Source organism: Podarcis pityusensis (genome assembly GCF_964106645.2).
Source record: "Podarcis pityusensis genome assembly, chromosome: 5".
Taxonomy (NCBI): domain Eukaryota; kingdom Metazoa; phylum Chordata; class Lepidosauria; order Squamata; family Lacertidae; genus Podarcis; species Podarcis pityusensis.
This window is the reverse complement of record NC_138032.1, coordinates 62,129,304-62,150,580: the sequence shown is the minus strand read 5'-3', so window position 1 is coordinate 62,150,580 and position 21,277 is coordinate 62,129,304. Positions and strand designations below refer to the sequence as shown.

The 21,277-nt window shown below is 41.2% G+C and overlaps 1 protein-coding gene across 11 annotated transcripts in view; it reads right to left on the bottom strand.

The window, feature by feature from the left end:
* The window catches only part of KNDC1 (kinase non-catalytic C-lobe domain containing 1), a 70,768-nt gene extending 49,906 nt beyond the window's left edge, over nt 1-20,862 (bottom strand). For 7 of the 11 annotated variants that reach the window (XR_013986774.1, XM_081007112.1, XM_081007117.1 and 4 more), the window contains exons 1-3: nt 18,341-19,488; nt 15,841-16,039; nt 11,434-11,492 (exon numbers count right to left, since the gene is read on the bottom strand). Coding sequence is in view for 9 of the 11 variants with exons in the window: in XM_081007112.1 (XP_080863238.1) it covers nt 11,434-11,492; nt 15,841-16,039; nt 18,341-18,427 (345 nt within the window). In the remaining 2 variants the exon portion in view is untranslated. Of the gene's footprint in view, nt 1-11,433; nt 11,493-15,840; nt 16,040-18,340; nt 19,489-19,930; nt 20,180-20,484 lie in introns of those variants that run through there. The other 4 variants (XM_081007115.1, XM_081007116.1, XM_081007121.1 and 1 more) reach the window with 4 other exon arrangements.
* Nucleotides 20,863-21,277: the final 415 nt, after the last annotated feature.

Below are 21,277 nucleotides of genomic sequence, written 5' to 3'. Positions count from 1 at the left end.
ATAGCTTCTGTAATCTCCTTTCTGTATACATCCCATTGAGTCAAGAAGCAACAAAAAGGAATGGAGGTCTGTCCCAAAGGTCAATTAAGCATGTGAAATTTAAAGCAGTGTAAAGCTTTAAATGGCCTCCATACAAGAACTTAACACAGAACATTTCATATGTAGAAAACAGGGGGATACATATTGGTAATCTACAGTATCTGTTTGAATGGCAGCTTTGTAACATGGACAAATGTCTGTTTGAGGCTGAGCTGACACTAGCAATGCTTGTTAGCCCCAGCAGAAACCTACTGTGGCAGTGCATAAAATGAATCTATTAAATAATTCTCAAATGGGAATTTTTGTTGCAAGCCTTATTTAAAATTCACTATCATCTCTTTCCAGCATAGCGCAATACTGGAGAAAAAAAATGAAGATGAAATCCCACTGGGGAAATGAAAGGTTCCACATTTGGCACCTAAAGATGAACATGGGGTTTTTTGTTTCTTTGGAAAACAGCTAAACAGCTCACTATAGTTCTCAATATTAGTTTTATACTAAATCTATATTTTCTCATGAATGTGCTGAGCAAGACTAGAGCCTTCTCCACTGAAGTAAAAGGGCAATATTAAAAAGAAAGAAAGAAAGCTTAAGGCTAGATAAATAAGTAAGTCACAAATGTTGAAACAAGCTAGCAACAACAACAAAAAACCCCTGCTAAATTAAATGCAGTTCTCAGCTCTTTAATTAAACATTGCTACTAATAAACAATGGTACAGTATACTGAGAGTGTATTAAAAGCTGAACAGTTTTAAGAGAGTAACTGGGAAACTTTTCTGTGCACATCTTATTGACGTGTGAATATTTATTTCTTCTCTGTCTCATTTTAATGTAAAGTGCACAGCTTCATTTGAGTCATAGCTCTAGGATCTCTTAACAGCAAGACTCGCCTCTAGAATAAAGGTAGTAGTACTAGTGACTACGAAAATTTGCAGACTTATTCCTGTCTCCCCTTCCATGTATACCCACAAAAAAAATCATAGAAACCACAACCTGCAGCTACTTGTTCTTGAGCATGTCAGTTCTTGGTGTATCTGTTGTGTTTTAAAAGGTTGTTGGTTGCTTTGAGGACTCAAGCCAAAAAGTGATGCATAAATGTTCTAAATAAATAAATACATTTGTGGATGTAATATGCAAGGCAATCCTATGGGATCCATCTCATGCATAAATGAGGCCTTGGCATGTTCTAAATGCATAGCATAGATTTTTTTGAAACATGCCTGCTCAAATGCCATGTCAACATTTCCCCTAAAACAACAGGTCACATGGACAGCTTCCTCACATTTTGGCTACACTAGAAACCTGAATACAGCTTAAAGTGCACAATATCCAAGCACAGGATCCAGGAACTGAAAAATTGAAATACTCTACAACTCCTTTAACAGAGATATGCTAGGTATCAGTACAATGCATGAACTATAAGTCAAGGCCAGCCTTGCGGGCATTTAAAAAAAAGCCTCAAGATTGTTTGGAAAACTTGCAGATTTGAAAAGATCCAGCAACACTTCAGTGACAACACTTGGAGTGCTTTTCCCATCCACCTCATTTTAACATCTCTGTCCTCAAGGTATATATAGCACAGATGCCAGGAGTGTCTCAGAAATGATTTGTAGCTAGAAAGTGTTGCTATTTACCTTCTTGCTTGGTTAATGTTTCTTTGACGTTAATATAAACTTTCGTGTATAGTGATATGCCTCTACAGAAAATTCATGAGGAACATGAATGCAAAAATCAGCAGAAACAAGGGAGGAGACAGGATGGGAAAGAAATCAGTTGGAGAGACAGATCAGTCAAAGAAAAGTGAGTAATTAAGGTACGTAAGGAGTTCAGTGTGAATGTAAAACACACTGGGAGGGAGACAGGGAGCTGCAGTTTCGAGGTTTTCGATGATGGCAATATTGATGATTACAGCCGCCCTTTCCCTTGGTCTTAAAGCTTTTTGCACAATGATAGAAGTTTGGACCAGAGAATTTTCTGAGCAGAATTTAAACTGCATGGGCAGGTCTGACTGGTTAAAGCAAAGTGCAATTTACACAGAATTATGTCTATCATTTTAAAATGTCTATTTTATGACTGCTAAGATACACCTAAAAGATGGGGGTGGGGGAGGCTGGAAAATTTCAATACTGAATATTTTGCTGTTGACACACATTTCCAGTGAGAAGGGGCAGGATACGTGCCCTGCACTGCTTCTTGCCCTTCCTTCCCTATACCTAACAAACCAGAAAATAGCAGAATTTCTTTTACATATCTGCTTGCTTTGCCTAATTTATAGTTTGCAAAATTTACTTTTGCACCCGCCAGTACCTTGCCTGTTACTAGCTAACACAATGTTCAGTACACAGGCTTCATAAACTTAAGACATCTGCTGCATTGAACCAAAGGCAAACTTGGCCCTCCAGATGTTTTGGGACTACACCTCCCATCATCCCTAGCTAACAGGACCAGGGGTCAGGGATGATGGGAATTGTAGTCTCAAAACACCTGGAGGGCTGAGTTTGCCTATGCCTGATCTAGTCTGACACCTGGCTTCCTACAGTAGCTAACCAGATGCCCCTGAGAAACCCCAAAGCATGGTGTGGGCAACAGCTATCTCTCCTGTTGTTTGTCCCTAGCAAAGTGGTTCCAATCCTGGAGGGAACATATAGCCATCATGGCTAGTAGCCATTCAGAGCCATTCAACTGTGAATACGTTTGGCTTGCCTGGACTTTCTGACCAGAACATCTTTAAGGTTTATGTGCTAAGGAAAGTGTTCTAATTTTAAGTGCCCAATATTAAATGCACCCTGATGTGATTAAAAAAAGCATAAAAGCACATTTAGATTTGCATTTGTAATGACCTAGATACATCAGAAAAGCCTAAAACACTGAAGCAGCGATCAGTGGTTTATCCAGTTTGAGAAACTGTAGCCAAGCCTTCCAATTCTAGGTTAGCTGCATTACCTACAGAAAATATTTCACCACAACAGCACAACATTCAGTGGAAATTATTTATTTATGCCCCATCCTATCCTGTTGGTTCCAGCAGACATATAAAAATTCACTGAAGTAGAAAGCCCTTTGGGGCCATGATAATCTAAGTAATGGGCATTAGATGGGTTGAGGAAACTAAGTAGGTCAAAGTGAAAACAGAAAATATTTTCTTGTCCTTATCACTCCTCTCCCAAAATACAACTATCCCATGATGTACACTTCATCATCACTTGATCAATCAATGACTTAAAGCGATGTGCATGAACCAAGCCTCTGTGTTTTAAGTAACACTGGAGAACACCAAAGCTCTCTCTGGGTTATGAGAGCTGCGATGGCTCATTCAAACATGCCAGTCACCACGTGGTGAGCATACATTTGTGAAACCACTCTCTGTGTGGGTTCTCTTGCATGTGCACACATAGCTCCTTTGCAATCATTCCTAACGCTATAACTTATAAATCTCACTAACAGTTTGCCTCAATGCATATTAGACAAGAGGAAGTGTTTCCTGTTAGAGTTGCCACACACCCTGCATTGAAAACATGATCAATGAAAGCAGGAACAAAACACAAAGGTTAATTTTTTTATGACTCGCCTGCATGCCCGAACTAGGTTGTGTGCTGGTTGATCTTCCACAAAATACCTCCCTACTGTATCTTAAGCACTGTATTATTGCAGCAAGTTCTGTGGTGACTTTAGGATACAGATGAGCCACACCCTCGCATCCTCTTTCCAGACAATACTTTACTACCCAGAAGTTTTAGGTTGTGCCTCCTTGGACAAAGGGGAATCTACTCAGCACCAGGGCCAATATGAGATTTGAAGCTCCCCACTATTCAGTCCCCCCCCCCCAATGAAGATAGGGGTGACAGCAGCTACTTCACATGGTACTTCTCCACTGAACATCAGACTGTGCGTCACTGCATGTCCCCACTACTGCCTGAAGCCCACTCACCCCTTCAGCTTACTGGGCTAGGCAGAGTCTGAATTAGACAAAATGTCACCTAAAGGGCAAGTGATCCATACTGAGCAAACACAATATTAAAAAATAATAATAACCAAATCTATATACTCATATTTTTCATTGAACATCTAGGGGAGTAAGCAGAATTAGCCTTTTAATGTCACCGCCAAGCAAGCTTACCGACAAAGACCTTGCGGGGTGAGGTAAGGTTTTGTAGATGCTTGAGCTGACTTTTAAAAATGAAAGCTAACGTCAGTGTTTAGCAGTAGACAAGATGGCATGGTTTGTATTTATATTAAAGCCTCAAAAGGCAGCACAATTAAATTTGTCAGTTCTGCTGTTAACAATAGTAACGGGGAGTTTTCATAACTAGCTCCCTGTTGAGCCATTCAAATATATAGCAGATTTACAACACCAATTATTTTAACAACATTTCTAATGTATTTCAATTGTGCGAACGCAAGCGATGTTCGCGGCAATGACTACACAACAACTTCCTGCACAGGATCTCTATGTAAAATAATAGCACAATGTTTGAAGTAGCTATGCCTATTATATATTCCTCTTCCATTATTGCTATTCACAGCCACTGAAGCGACTATCCATTTCAGTTAATAAAAAACAAAACAACACATACAGTGTATTGGCTCAGATGCCATTATTTGATTATTCTGTTTAAGGAGACTAGAACAGGACTGCACATTAGTGGCACCAGATCAATGTGCAGTAGTAGCAGAGGCAGCAGCTGTAGAATGAGTGTGAACAATGGCACCACTACTAGTCATATCAGCTCTCATGCCACTGTGATGGTGCCACAGCGATTAGAAAAAGATCTTGCCAGTATAGGAGCATCAGTGGCACTACGCTGAAATTTTGGCACCACGTAAAACACTAGGCTAGTACACACCTATGTTTCCACATTCTCAGTCTACCACTGATGGTGCAGCAACTTTAAATAATTGAGCCACTACTTAGGATAACTTGGAACCCTAATTTAACGATGAATTCTTCAGTGCTTGGTGAGGCATTGGGCAGATGCAGGCATTACCCACATCTTTTGTACACAAAAGTTTCACTATTCTTCTTCCCCACCCTTTTTTTACTACTCAGAATCTGTTTATGTCGATGCATGTACACGTTTCAACAATACTACACATTATTCTGTACTTCTGTAAAGCAGAACATGAGCACACTGTTCCACATTAAATAAAGGGTTCTTAGTTTGGTGAATATGTAAAGAAAGCCTGAATAACCAGAGACAAACCATATTCCTTTTTCTACATGTATGGAAACTGTATTAAAGTTCACCCATTTCAATCAAGATGACAGACTGAACCTTTCAAAACTGCACCTATTTTAATGACTGATTTCAAAACTCTGGTTTCCTATTATTCCCAAGCAATACCAGTATAAGGCTTTTGTCTCCTTGATCAATACACTGTGGAGGGAAATATGAAATATTAATGTTCCTCTCCACATATAAGACAACCAAATTAGATGATACATTTAATGCATGAATGGCATCAATGGAAACTTCCTTTCCTTGGGACTAATAAGGGCAGTGGAGGTGGGAAGCGGGGGGTGGGGGAGGAGGTACTGTGAGGTCCTTAAATCCTTCTCCCCTAAACTACTCCAGTATTATTTGGAGGTGGAAACTCCAATTGTTTCCCTATCTGGGAGATATGCTATCTGGTGGTAGTACTCCTACATTCAGCTGCTGCTGCTGACACAGGTATCTTCAGCAGGCAGGGGTGCTTTTTACAAAATGTTGTTTTGACAGCTGCAAAAATATCATAGCCACACAGTGGCTATGATTTCCATTTGGAGCTACTTGAGAAACAGCAGCCAGTGCAGAACATGGCAGCACACCTCCTGATAGGTACAGTTTATCATCAGCATAAAATATTTTTACTTAGTCTCTACTGGCTACTACTACAACTAATTATATTATTTATACCCCGCCCATCCGGCCAGGTCTCCCCAGCCAATCTCTACTGGCTACTAATATGCAAATTTAAGGTATATAAAGCCATAAACAACATGAGCCTACTTTACTTGCCCTATATATTCCTGCTCAACCACTACAAACAGCAGTAGTGGCACTTTTGACAGTGCTTCACAATGATACTGGCTCCATGAGTACCAGGAGCTTTCAGTGTGGCAGTACTATTGTTCTGGAGCTCCTTCCCAATGAATACTATGCAAGCGCCCTCTGTATAACCTTCTGTATAAATCTCAGCAGGGATTTCAAAGGGGCTTTTCACAAAGACTTGAGCTTAATCTGAGAATCATTACATAACAAAGGACACAGGTGATGAGTTCTCACATGTCACCCTGAGTCATATCGGCTAGGCATCCCGCTTAAGGGCTACAGCAAAGTTACAAGGGTGTCTCTACCTGACAGATCTTATTTTGAATATAGTGATCTTGTCTTGACTGAAAGGGACAAGCTTGAGTCTCCTCAGTAAATGCACAAAGGGCACTTGATTTAATCAAGACAGGATATGCTTGCCTGGCTGGGATTTATTCACTCTCAAGAGTAGGATTCATGGCCAAGCTATAGGCATTGTTTATGTTGGAATTGGCAAGGAGTTCTGGGGATCAGTTGGGTGTGTGCAATCTCCTGTCTGTGACAGTGTGGTGGCTTACACCATAATGGCTCACTCTCTGTTTAGCAAATGATCCTTGCTCAGAATAAAGCCGGTAACCTAGTCCAGGGGTGGCCAACACCCAAGAGACTGTGATCTACTCACTGAATTAAAAACTGGCGGTGATCAAGATGTTGGACATAATATTATGTTTGCTGACTGGGAACAGTTATGGACCACAGGTATGAAGTTTACGGCATGTAATGTCCTAAGAGAGAATATTATGAAAATAATATACAGGTGGTACATGACCCCAGTCAAGCTTGCAAAAATCTATCATTTGCCCGACAATAAATGCTGGGAATGTAAAGAAACTGAAGGTACATTCTTTCACCTTTGGTGGACGTGCCCAAGGATTAAGGCCTTCTGGGAAATGATATATAATGAACTGAAAAAGGTATTTAAACATACCTTCTTGAAGAAACCAGAGGCCTTTCTCCTAGGCATAGTCGGCCAATTGGTGCCAAAGAAGGACAGAACTTTTTTTATGTATGCCACAACAGCAGCAAGAATACTCATTGCAAAGTATTGGAAGACACAAGATCTACCCACTCTGGAAGAATGGCAGATGAAGGTGATGGACTATATGGAACTGGCAGAAATGACTGGCAGAATCAGAGACCAGGGAGAAGAGTCGGTGGAAGAAGATTGGAAGAAATTCAAAGATTATCTACAGAAATATTGTAAAATTAATGAATGCTAGAATGATATTGGATAGTAATTAAGTGGTTTCCAGCTGTAATGCTTTAAGGGAATATGAAAAAAGGGTTATAAATAGGTAAAAATTTAATATTATTACTTTTAAAGGATTTGCTGAACCAACAGATTGAAGTGGAATACAAAAAAGGGAGGTATGAGGAGGTCCGGGAAATAAGTCAAAGGAAAATAAGTAATGGAAAATCTGTGTGTTTTTAACTATTTTTATTTTGTATTTTTGTCATTTTTTTCCTCATTTTTATTGTAATATTTTAAAAAATCTTAATAAATATCTTATAAAAAAAAAGAATTAAAAACTGGTGGTGATCTACCCCCTTTTTTTTTGGCATCCAGGTCAAAGTTGTTGAGCTTTTTTAGACAGCCCTGGGTTTTGGGGGTTTGGGGCAAAGTTGCTGAACTTTTTTACGGAGGGAGAAAGCCCCAGTTTTGGAGAGTTCATGCCTAACGTCAAGGGAGATAGGGGAATAGCCACTCACCAGCACATCGCTGAGAAAACAAACACCCTTGCTGAGTAAACTCCGTCTTCCAATCTGCAGATGGTGCAACAATGGAGAGCAGAGTGATGGGGAGGGGCCAGATTATATTTTACCTATGCTAAGGAAAGGCAGCCAGCGATTGACCGCAATCTAATCTACCAGTGGATCGCAATCAACGTGTTGGATATCCCTGACCTAGTCTAAGGCCATGGTTCTCAAAGGCTGTGCTACACCACACTGACGTGACAGGAGAGGATGGCAAGTGTGGTGGGAAGATTCAAGGACAAATAAACACTTAAAATATTTCAGTGCAGTACAGTATAGTATCAAAATATTGTTTTTCATTTGCGGAATATGGATAGATATCTTCAAAATGAGAGCAAGAGCTTCAAGTGATACTGAGGACAGTCACGGCTGTGATCCAGAATCGCTGTTCAAACAGAGTTCTCCATGGCATATTGTTGTGAACAAGGATTGGTTTCAGGGCATGGACACAGTTACAGCTGAAAAAGAGCTACTCAGTGCAGAAAACTGGGTTCATTTACCTTCCTTAAACCTCAATAAATGCATCATTTCTATTTTAACTATGTATTTTGTTGCTGTAAACTAAAAAAACCCCCCAAACCTCAGAATTCATATAACTAGCATGTTGGTTTTGTTTGATGTCCGTGCTGCAACCATCCCTAGTGTATGACCCAAAATTCTGACTTGAGTTATGACTTACTGTATTATGTAGCAAGTGTTTTTCCTAGTGTAACCACCCTTAATTGTATCACCATAATAACACTATGAAGTAATCACAATGATACCACTTTACAGATTTGGAATGATACTAACTTGCCCAAGACTACTTGAAAAGGGAGAGCATAACATATGAACTTAACTTTGTATCAAGTTTATCAAGAGAATATTAAAAAGAACTTTCCTGGTACTTTCCAATATTGGGAAAACCACTAGTAATGTGTTTCCTTCCCTTTTGTTTCGTGGCATTTCATTTTTGCAGATGAAGCAACATATTGCACAATGTGCAACTTAAACTTCTTGAATTTTGGAACCTTTGATTCAGCAACCCTATAAGGCAGGAGTGGGGACCACTCGTCTTTGGTGAAGTCTTCCCTCACATGAAAATGAAGCTTAAAACAGCCTCCTACGCTCTAAAAGCCCAATTGCCTTTTGATGGGAGGCTCTTCAAATATTACTGTGTGAGAGAGGGGGATATATGGGTTTGTATTGTGGGTGCATGTGTAGGAATGAGTGTGTATGGGCACTGCTCATGGGCATAACTAGAGTTTTTGTTAGGAGGGGCAGGCTTTTGTTGGAAGGGATAGACTTTTGTTAAGGGGGTCAGAACCTCAGATTTGTACTGACTGGGGGGCAGCTGCCCCCCTTCCCCTTTGGCTACACCCATAGCACTGCTATTTTTCTAGAAAAAGAGGTGCCAGAACTTGCCATGAACTCGCCTTATTCTCTTTGAATGACAATGGCGCCCATGTTCCAGAACTGAATTCTGGCTGAAAAAATACCTATGAATGGGTACTATATATGAGAGGGAGAAGAATCCCACCCATTTTTTTTGCATTGGCTTGACATACTAGCAACATGGGACACCCAGAAGGCTAGACACAAGTTAATGCAGCTCTTCCCCACTCCTATTAAAAAGTGAGACCATCACTCTTAGGTGGTCTACTGATTGAAAGAATACCATACTTTTCCGTGTATAAGACTAGGTTTCTTTCTTTAAAAATTATGCGAAAAAGTGGGGGTCATCTTATCAACAGATAGTGCATATGTTGGATGTTTGATTGGTTGCTGCCGCAGCTGTCAGCAACTATTAGGTGTGTCATTGGTTGCTGCATCAAGGGCTGGTGTTGACTGGCTAATGCTGCGGCAATTGGTAGCTTCTGCTGGTGAGGGGACAGATGAGAGGCGGATTGAGCGGCACGTGTGGATGAGCGATTTTTGACATTTTCCCCCTTAAAAAAGCTCCACAACTCTGAGCCATCTCCCCCCATTTTCTTAAATTAGAGCCCCCCAAAATAGGGGGTGTCTTATACACAGAAAAGTATGGTATGTCTTTCAAATGAATAGAATAATTGTACCTAAAATAAGGCGGATATAAAACAGCAGCACTATCAGCCACAACTGGCCAGGTACCTAATGCTGAAACATATCCAATAAGTTCACTTTTATTACCAATAAAAGTGTAGTGATACATTTGATGTAGGTTCAGGTAACTGCCCTATAGATTGAAAGATCTAAAAGCATAGTTTAAAAGAAACTTAATAATGTGAAATACTGTTTTGCATCCTGCTGATATATAATATTCCAATTGCCAGGACTCATTTACACATTATTTTTAAAATGGAGAAAAATTATGAGGATTTTAATTGAGTAGCTCTATACAATGGCTCTATAAAAAATAGATGCTCACATTCACACACTGCTAATTAGACTATTTGAATATAATTCATAATAGAAACAACAAAACATTGAATATTCTGAACAGGATGTTCAACAAAAATTCACACATTGCAGTTGGTCTAAAGGGTGTCTGATCAGGGAGGCTAATGAATCAATGGAAACAATTATGCCACTAATTCAGTTCAAGAATAAAGAACATTTATGAACTACTAGGCTATAGACATCAGTTGGTAAGTTCATTATACCAGAAGACCAAATTAACTATTCCATCATGAGTTATTTTTATAGAAAATACCAAGTACATTTTATAGTTTGCTATAAAATTCAGACACAAAATTAAAAGATGCCTGCTTCTTGGGAGAAAAGCAATGACAAGCATTAGACAGCATCTTAAAAAGCAGAGACAACACCTTGCCGACAAAGGTCCGTATAGTAAAAGCCATGGTTTTCCCAGTAGTGATGTATGGAAGTGAGAGCTGGACCATAAAGAAGGCTGATCGCCGAAGAATTGATGCTTTTGAATTATGGTGCTAGAGGAGACTCTTGAGAGTCCCATGGACTGCAAGAAGATCAAACCTATCCATTCTTAAGGAAATCAGCCCTGAGTGCTCACTGGAAGGACAGATCCTGAAGCTGAGGCTCCAATACTTTGGCCACCTCATGAGAAGAGAAGACTCCCTGGAAAAGATCCTGATGTTGGGAAAGATGGAGGGCACAAGGAGAAGGGGACGACAGAGGATGAGATGGTTGGACAGTGTTCTCGAAGCTACTAACATGAGTTTGACCAAACTGCAGGAGGCAGTGGAAGACAGGAGTGCCTGGTATGCTCTGTTCCAACAACAACAACAACAAAATAAAATTCAGAATTAGTCCTTGAACAAATTAAGAAAAATCAGAGTTTAAAAGAGCTGGTGCTTAGTGCAAACCACTACTTTTATCTGCCAAACAGTGTTTTGTTTTGTTTCATTTCAGTACATAATGAAGGACTGAATTCTTGGAAGTCATTGTTAGTACAACAACAAAAATCTGTCCGTGATCCATATTAAAATATGTGAGGGCCAAAATCAAGGGAGGGGGGAACATATAGACATTCACTTTGGGGAATAAACAGCTCATATTCAAAAATTCAAAATTTTATGAAACTATTTGTGGTTATAGAAGGACAAGGTTGTTACATGGAAACTTCATTACTTACCTCAAATGTGTTACCAGTTTCATCAATCTCTGGTGGCACAAAGGTACCTTCTGGGTCATCTTTAAAAAGAAGCAGGGATTAAGAAGTTAAAATAGAATACATTCAAGCAGAATGTTTCAAGAACAAAATTTTAAAAATCCTTCCAGTATCTATAAAGTAGATTCAACAGCTTTTGACTACTGAATTATATAAATGCAGCAATATGCATTGCCAAAAAAAATCACACAAAACCGATACAATTATTTTCTAATATTTCCTCTTTAAAAATGGCATCGTAAAGGTGTTCTGTATAACTCACAAGTAATTCTATTTAAGGAATTACTAATATCCCAAATAAGAGTGATAAAGACATACCTTATCATCGCATGTGCCTAATGGGAAAAAACAAACTGCAAACTATTTAATCCTTGTCATGTGTAGCTATCTTGAAGGTTAAATGCCATCAATCCATTTCAAGGATGAAGAAGAAGGCTGACAGACTGATAGATTCTTACAGACTCCAGATCTTAAGATGCTGACTCTGGGCTCTTCTGGAAGATATTTCTAGCACATTCTGTCTTACAGGGTCAGAGAGACCTTGCATAAAGACAGACACAGGATCTTCCAGTTAATTTATTAGTATCTCCATAGTGAATTATCTCCCCAGCAGGGAAGTGGCACACCTGAGGTACCACACTAGTTCATGGTCTGATCCTAGTCTCCCACCAGCACAACCTCAGAAACAAAGTATACAATTACTCTGTTGGGTTTGTTTGATAACACAATACGAGCAAAGCAGTATCAACGCTTAAAACTGGAGCTCTATAAACCAGAGAGGGACACATTTAGGAAAAAGCATCTGAACAAAAGTATGGAGGCAATTTTCATGAATACTCTTAACTGCATAGGAAGATATTGTCCCTCACCCATTCATAATTTGGGGGGAATTATAGTGAAAAAGGATTCAAGTGTTCACCTAGTGACATAGCCTTAGTCTCCACTTATGCCACATAAATCTTCAATTTCCAGTGATAATGATGATGATAATGACAACAGTGGACAGAAGGAACTAAGGCTGCAAGCAGGTTTGAAAAAGTCTCAGTTGCTAAGGGTAAATACACAGCAGGTGGGTAGGTGGCAATATCATGGAGGGGTGTTTCCAGCTTACCCCCCCCCCCTTTGCCCTTGGAAGCTGCTGCTGCAGGAGAGGGCCTGAGAGCAACATCATGGGAGGGGTGTTTTTAGGAGTGTGGTGAATCTGTGAAACTCCCTTGTTATTTTTACTATTGGATGTTACATGTTGCTTAAGTAATCTTTCCATATTTATAGTACTAGAATGTGGCTGTTTGGTAAATTACTACTTTTGCTGTTGTTCTGCTATGTTAATACGCTATTATTTTTGTTTTGCTATGTTCCGAAATTGTTACTGATACTGCTTTTCTACATTATCATGAAATTGTTTTTGTAATGTTTGTTTGAAATGCATGTGTTTCTTTGTTGCAAGCTGCTTTGAGCACGATTTTTGTGTATGGAAAAGCATCATACAAACAAAATGAATGAAATATTTCTAGGTGCAAAACTGAAATGGGTGAATATTGCACCTAGGAACAGTAGCAAGTGCAACACTAGAGCACTTTGTTATCAGCAGGTTAAATTTAGGGTGAAATGGACAAATCAAGCCAGAGACATCTCCTTTTAAACAAAAACATCCAAGGAGCAGTGCTTTAGGATTTCAGCTTGAGGAGTTCAGCTTGATGTATCACAGTATTTTAATATTCTTTTGGAAGCCGCCCAGAGTGGCTGGGGAAGCCCAGCCAGATGGGCGGGGTATGAATAATAAATTATTATTATTATTATTATTATTATTATTATTATTTTATTATTATTTAACGCATCACTCAATTGAGGCTACTGAATCATTGGAGAGAGGACACCATCAGTGCAATGCTATCCACAAATTCTGTTCTCTTGTCATTTCAACAATTACATCACAGTTAAATGCAATCTAGAAAGACTTCATCAATGAACTTGAGAGAAGAACTGGAGATTTAGAAATTCTGACATGGTTGTTAAATAAATTAATCTTTTTTATGAAAGAGAGAAAGCAGAGAACAAATAGGTAGTAACAAGCTTGCTGAAGATCTCAAAGGCTTCAGCACTGAGTAAATCAGTTCAATTTGTTTAGCTTCAGTTCCTACCAACTACTATCAAAAAGTCTAAGACAGTCGACCTTTCACATTACAAGAAATTTCAAAACAGAATTCTGGTTGTATGCAAGCAAGGCCCCTTAGAATGTAAAGGTGCTGGACATCTGTTTCAATGACCATATAGCTCCATGAAGCTATTTAAGCATGTCTAAGTTCTGACAAATCAGAAATGGCAATCTGAAATCCTCTCCATACTAAGCTTTTCATCAAATGCAAGGTCCAAGAAAGGGCAAAGAGGAAAAATAAGACTGATGTCTTAGTTCAGGGTCTCCAGGATATTTATACAGCAGTCTTAGAATTAGTGAGGAAGTTGTACCTAGACAAATAAGAAAAACAAATGTGATAGGAGGAGGTCTTGACTTTGTGGGGAAAAGCAAAAAAGGGACAAGACCATCCACACTTGTCCCAGATGTGGAAACTCCAGATAAGACTAAACCAACAACCAACACCATCTCCCTGCACTATTCTATGCTATTTTATGCTGAGTAAGGATGCTACCTCTTCCTCCTACGCACCCATCTCAGAGATCCTCATATATAAAATGGCACATCAGTGAGAGAGGTTATATCTCTGTCCTATAGGAGTTGGGGATCTGTGGTCCTTCCAACATTGTTGGGATTCCAACTCCTATCAGCCTCAGTCAATGGAAGTTGGTTGCCAACAATATCAAGACAGCACAGGTTCCTCACCTGCAATCCTAACCATGCCTACTCAGAAGTAAGTCCCACTGAATTCATTAGGGCTTACTCCCAAGTAACCAGTGCCAGGATTGCAGCCTTGGTTGTCAGGAGTCCCAAAACATTTAGAGAACACCTCTGATGACATAGTTGCCCCACTACATATTTACTACAATGAGTTTTGAGATGCTGCTAGACAGATAATAAATCCATGCTGAAGCCATTAAATCTTGTATTGCAAGCTGCTAGACCCAATTTAAAGGTGCTTGAAAAAATACAAGACATGAAAATAAAACCAATGAGCTAATATAGTACAGCTTGACGGACAGTATGAAAAATTTACCAGTACATAAGCAAAGTTATATGCCCCATTTATCTTGTGTCACATAACCTGAGAAAGCTACTTTCTTAGAAATTACTGTTACTTGCCCAAGGCAGGTAGTTAATTTCAAGGCCGGCATAGTTACCCAGAATAAAAGGGAATACATCTTGCATCTGTGGTGGAGCCCTCAACTCTACTTCTGACTTGCCCATCTGCACAAGGCCTCAGAAGAGTAGAAGTTGGCTCTGATGTGCCTTCTCTTCCTCAGTTCCAAGCAGACAGGTCCAGAGAGCCATCCTTCCTCCAGTTGCTTACAGGCAGCTCCCCACATCACATTCATTTTTAAACCCCATCTCTCCATATTTGCAAAGAGTCCCCACCTCCAAAACAGAGTATACTCTCTGTTGCTAGCTGGATGAGCATTTCAGGACACAATTATATTAACAGAACATTCCCAATTCCTCTCACATATGGGAGAACCATGTCTGCCCATCACTTCCACTTCCTCATAGGTTTCCTCTTGCCACATCGGAAGGATTAAATATTACCCAGCTTTCCATCCAGCCTTCTTGTTTCCCCCCAGGCTTCTTCTTCACAATGTTTAGAAATACTGAGGCAAGGCAACATTGCTCTGATCATCTTAGCCAATAGTATTTCAGCATAAAGATTAATGGAATATGAGGATAGTTTGGAATTTAATTCTTAGCCATCATTATTTCCAACAAGTATGAGTCCAATTCACTGGAGGGACAGTAAGTTGCGTAAGGCTTTAACCTATTGTTTGTTAAAAAATTTTTTTCCAAAGCCAGCTACATCAGTTTTTACTAGGGCATCTCCTCCTCAGTTCCTCACATCCTCTCCTAGTTGTAAGACTCTCTTTAGATTTAAAGCACATTCAGACAAGTGTATGGCAGCAATCATCATGTAGATCCTTTGGAAGATATTGATTAGCCCAATGAATCGAATCTAAAAGCTTATTAAAATTTGAATTGGAAACCTTTGTTCAACACTGTAACAACTAAATGAACATACAGTATTAGTTGATATATCCTAATTTAGCCTTACGTGGGCTGACACTCATCCTTGCATTAAGAAATTACAGTTTCCAATCTAATTAAAATCCATGTACAAATCTGATGGAGAGAATATAATGTTTCACTACATCCTCTCAGCGTGAATTTTTGCACTTTGCAACGAATTGCCTAGGAGCATAAATACTTACCACTGATCTGCTCCATGAAGCATACATTGCCATTGGTGTTAAAAGCCAAAGTGTCAGGAGTAATGCAAAGTGTCTGAAAGATTGCAGAATGGGCAATGCTCTTCAGAGACTGGCTACACTCCAAGCAAACAGCCCAGATATCTTCCTCAGTGAGACAGCTATCCCGCAGTGACAATACATCAGCAAGAGACACGTTCTCCTGCCAAGACATGAATTCATAAATTACTCCACATTTTTTGACATTACTTGCAGCCAATTGTGTCAAATATAATCTATAATACACAAACCCAACATGTTTCCAGCAAGTTTAAGGCTTTCTAGGACAAAAGATCTAGAAGACACATGTCTCTTTCACACAGTGCACTTTTATGGTGACTTCCAGTTGTTCCATTCCTCTCCTGTTCTTCTTAATTCTCCCCCCTACTGTCTGTGGTGCTCTTTTTCTCTAGTTGAAGCTGTCTACAGATTCCAAATTGTATTTCATCTGGAACAGTTGCTAAGGTGATTGTCAATGACATAGCACAGGGCTTGTGGGGCACAGCTATGAATGAGCAGCACAGGAAAAATGAAATAATTCCATCTCCTTCCCTTCCTCCAAATAGCTTGTTACTAATGAAAAATGCACGGAATTAACATAAATCCAAGATGAGAGAGGTATGTATTTATTTACTCATCTATGATGCTAAAAGAAAATGAGACACATTTATAAAAAATATTAAACCTTTCCTATATGTCCAAAGGTTCATGGGGGGGGGGGGATGTAAATATTGCTACTATCACCTCACCTGGGTTGAGGTCCATGGGGTCATGAAGAGTCAGACACGACTAAATAACAACACCTACTTTATGTTAATATCCACTATTAACTTGATTGGTGCTCACAACTGTTACAGTATTTTACTTCTCAATGTAAGCAGTTCCAAAGTAGCTGTTTGTGACATTGCATGTACTTTGTCAAAACAAAATACTTCCTTATGAGCAAGCTAACAAACAGGTTTATCACTTGATTCCCCCCCCCCCAAAAAAAATGAATGCATGTTTTTTCTAGGAAGTTGAAAATTTAAATAATTCTCACACTGACATTCATTTTTTAAAGTTGCTTTTTGACATTTCTGGGTAAATACTTAGGGCAGTATCCAAGGCCAATATATTAAGCTTACTCTTCTCTGCTCCCCAAAATGATTTAGCTCCATTAAAGCAAAATCTTTAACTAATGAGCAAACTACAAACCAAAGAACGCCTTGATCTGAATGAAAACCCACCTACTTCCAGTACAAGTGGAAGACCACATTTACATTCCTATGTGCTTTTATTGGCACATGTATAGAGTTTGATGAACACATCTTGTTGCACTAAAGGCCTTTCATGGAAAGTCATAATATTGGCACTTTATTGAAGTATCTAAAATTCAGTTTCTCAAAGCACACGCCATTGTATTAATATAGACTGGTAACATACACAGAAGGTAATTCAGCACACTTCAAAAAGTGAAATTATGCTTAGAATCAGAGAGTTGGAAGGGACCCTGAGTATCAGCTATTCCAACCCCCTGCAATGGAGGAAAATAGAGCTGTCCCATACAGGAATCAAGCCTGCAACCTTGGCATTATCAGCACCATGCTCTAACCAGCTGAGCTATCGTCCACGACTTTAGAAAGATACCAGTGTTTCAAACTGACCCTAAACATGGACACACTCCAGCAGTGTAAGACCCGCTGACTTCTGTGAGAGTTAAGTTTCTGCTTATTTCTCCCTCTAAAATCAATGGGATCAAAGGGGCAGCTGACTTTATGGGATTCGGCCCCCTTTGCTTAGAGGTCACAAGTCATCCTCTACCTTTATGTAGCAGCCAGGGATTTCAAGGAGGCTTTTTCAGAACAAGATCTGCTAGGACTGCAGCCTCTCTACCTACCTTAAGGGATTAAACCCGCTTGCTTCAATCTCTGTGTTTACTTAGCAACCATTGACTTCAATGAGGCTTTAAAAAAAACCAAGCATGTTAGGACTTCAGCCTCTCTTTACCTACTTTTAAAAACTTGCTTAATAGGTCTCCTTTGCAACTGACTGTACCAAAGGTTCACTTTTTTGTGCTTTTGTTTTCTAAAAGGCATGTGGGGTAGTTTTCACTGAAAAGTGGACTGGGCTCAGCCAGTCGCCTTTATGGAGCAATTTTGACCAGTTGCTGCTGCTGCTGCTGCCTATTCCCCGAAAGGTTAATAGCGGCCAACGGTTGTCAGGCCATGGAAATGCGGTTCCTAGGTTACATTCCCACAACACGGGAGGGCAACAACCGCAGGTCAACCAGAGCCCATTATCCCCGGAGTGGCCTAGCAGGGGCGATTCCACCCTCCGCCCCGAGACAAGCGCCACACACAGAAAGCAGCCGAGCGGGGAGGGAAGCTGGAGCTGGAAGGTGCGCCGGGTGGATGGAGGCGACCGTCCAGGGCAAGTTTGCGCGCGGCGCCCGGGCTGCTCTGTCCTCGCCTGGGGCCACGCTCACCTCGTCCTCCCAGAGCGCAGGCAAAGGCTCGAAGTCGCAGCACGCCTCGTCCTCCGCCTGCTGCTGCTCCTCTGCAAAGTCGCCCATGGCTGCTTGCGCGCAGACGCCTCTCCGCCCGGCGAGAGGCCAGTCTAAAGCACCAGAGCTTCGTCGCTCCTGGCGCAGCGCGCCCAGAAGTCAAGTCCGGGCCGCGAGGCTTCCATGGAGAAGGGCTGCCCTGTGGCTCTGCTAGAACTTTCTTCTGGTCTTTCTGTGCGCGTCTGTGTCGCCACCTTCTCAGCCACGCCGAGTTTGCAGCTCGGAACCACCGCCGCCTCCCCGCCCTGTCCGACGAGAGAGCCGGCGGAGGAGACGAGCGCCCAGGGCAACAGACGCTGCTTCGCGCCTCGCCTTCGCCCACCAGGCGACGCCCCGCCTCTCTCCGGCCCGAGAGAAACACAAACCCGCCCGCCCTCCCTTGGGATCGATTTGGAACGAAAGGAGGAAACGAAGAACTGGACGGGGAAGGGAGTGTTTTGTTTTTAAAGGAGAGGGAACGCCACGTGGAAGGCAGCCCACTTTCTAAAGCTCAGAGGGCGCTACAATCCTAGATACATGCGCTAGAGACGAAGGCTGCAATCCTGCTATTTGAGGCAACCTAGGTTGGAGTCCAAAATCTGTACCATACTAGGGATTAAGGTCCTATACGATCACCCTGTTATCTGAGGCAGTTTGGGCTCCAATCCTAAATATACGTACTAGGAAGTGAAGCTGCAATCCTATACCTGGCTATTAAGCCCCTAGAAACACGGAAGCGCGTGCTTAAGTAGGCATGCATGGAACTGCGCTCCGCTGAACTCAAGGGGGTTTAGCTTCTGGATAAAAGTGCCTACAGTTGCACTGATAAGGACTGAATTATGTCCATACAAGTCTGGTCTTGCCCTTAGGCAGAGGGAGGCTGGAGCTGCAGGGAGCCAATTCCGGTGTCAGGAAAGGGTAATTGTTATTAAATTTAGCTTTCCTCTTGGTTTCAATATATCTATGGGGGGGGGTATTTGTCTTAAGTTTTTTTTGTGGGGGAGATCCCCCATCCTTAACTCAATAAATGAATGAATGTCAGACTCTAGTTAATATTTTCCCAGTCATCCTTCAGGGCATTAAAATAAAGTTCTGGGCTTCTTGCAGGCCTGTTTTGTTTCAGTATGAAGTCTGATGCAAATATGTACCCTAAGGTATAAGGTGTAAATAGGCAAGTTGCAACATTGTAGTGTGGCCTGCTTTCTGTAAAAGATCTGGCTGCATCCTGCAAGGGAAGTTCTGCAGTGGTACCTCAAGTTACAAACGCTTCAGGTTACAAACTCCGCTAACCTGGAAGAGTTACCTTGAGTTGAGAACTTTGCCCCAGGATGAGAACGGTAATCGTGTGCCGGCGGTGCAGCGGCAGCAAGAGGCCCTATTAGCGAAAGCACGCCTCTAGTTAAGAACAGTTTCAGGTTAAGAATGGACCGCCGGAATGAATTAAGTTCGTAACTAGAGGCACCACTGCATTCTTAAATGTAAAAGCAGCAGCAGCAGCAGGGAACCAAGCAACATCACAGTTTTTGCACCTACCTGTGCCCTTGGCAGAGCCAACCTCATCAATGGCTAGGTATGCCCCTGGAATCTTGCATTGCTTTTGGAGATCGGAGTGGTATGTTACCAGCAACAATTTTCATTGCTCGGGAGGGACAGACCTATTTGCTGGATTTGCCAAATCAGGTGCCAAAATGTTGTTTCAGCAGCAACATGTCTTGGGCCAACCATGCTGAGCTTTCTTAGACTTCAAACCAAACTTCACCAGATGCACAAGAAGTAGGCCCCCTTCAAAAAAGAAAAGAAAAGAAAGTCACTCCACACTAAATAAGAGTTAAACTTCTAAAAGGCTATTGGGCCACTGTGGAGAAATCAGAACACTAAAAAGTAAACACTTTTTTGTTGTTGTTCTGGTATCTGAGTGACTGGAATAATATTATTCTGACAGTTCAGTCCAATGTGAGTCTATGCAAAAGGGAAGCGTGTGTAAGATTCCAGTGCATGGAAGAGTAAAGCACAGCCCTATGCATGTTTCTACAATGTCATTCAACGGCACTCACTCCTAGCCTTTTGCTGCAATCTGATGCACTTACCTGGGGCTCACAGTGTGACTTACCTCTGAGCAGACAAGACCAGTTAGGATTGTCAGTAGATGAAATAGGGTAATGGCCCAGTTCTCATTTCAAGAGACACTACCTGAGCCCCATCCTCTCTAATACTGGCACACTGTTGAAGGCTCTTAATAGTGTTGTAAGCTTCATTCATTTCTGCCGCAGCAGCCTGTCCTTGGTTGATTTAAAAGCTACAAGAGAATGCTTAAAAGAACAAAGCAGAAAACAGAATACAGCATGTCGTCAGCAGTTCAAAAACAAGCCACAGAAGCTGGTGGCGGAGTGGGTGTGTTGTGTGCTGACTCATTCATTCTCAAGACTGTTACACGTGTGTGATGTAAAGACAAAATGCATTTCCATTCAAAGATTTAATTTGTACAGAAAAGCTGGGGCCCTGTTGCACTCCAGATGCCGTCAGACTCCAAGCCAATGTCACCAGCAGTGAAGGATGATGAGAGGTGAAGTTCACCATCGTCCAAGGGCCCCATCTCTAGAGCCAAGTGGAGAGAAACCCTGGAGAATGGCAACACTAACAGCATTTTAATGAGGCTTCCCTGAAAGGCAAAAATAGGGAGAGATAGAAGAAAACTGGGACTGTCCCCACCTCAGCTGGTTATTTTTAAAAGGTTGGGGGACCTTGTAAGCACTGATGCACAAATTTGCTTTCTTCCTCTTCGCTCCAATAAGGAACAACCAGGAAGGTGGTGCAGGTGGGCCTCTGTTGCTGTCCTGGCCTCCCAACACAGTGGGGTGCTGGTGCTTACTGAGAGGAAGA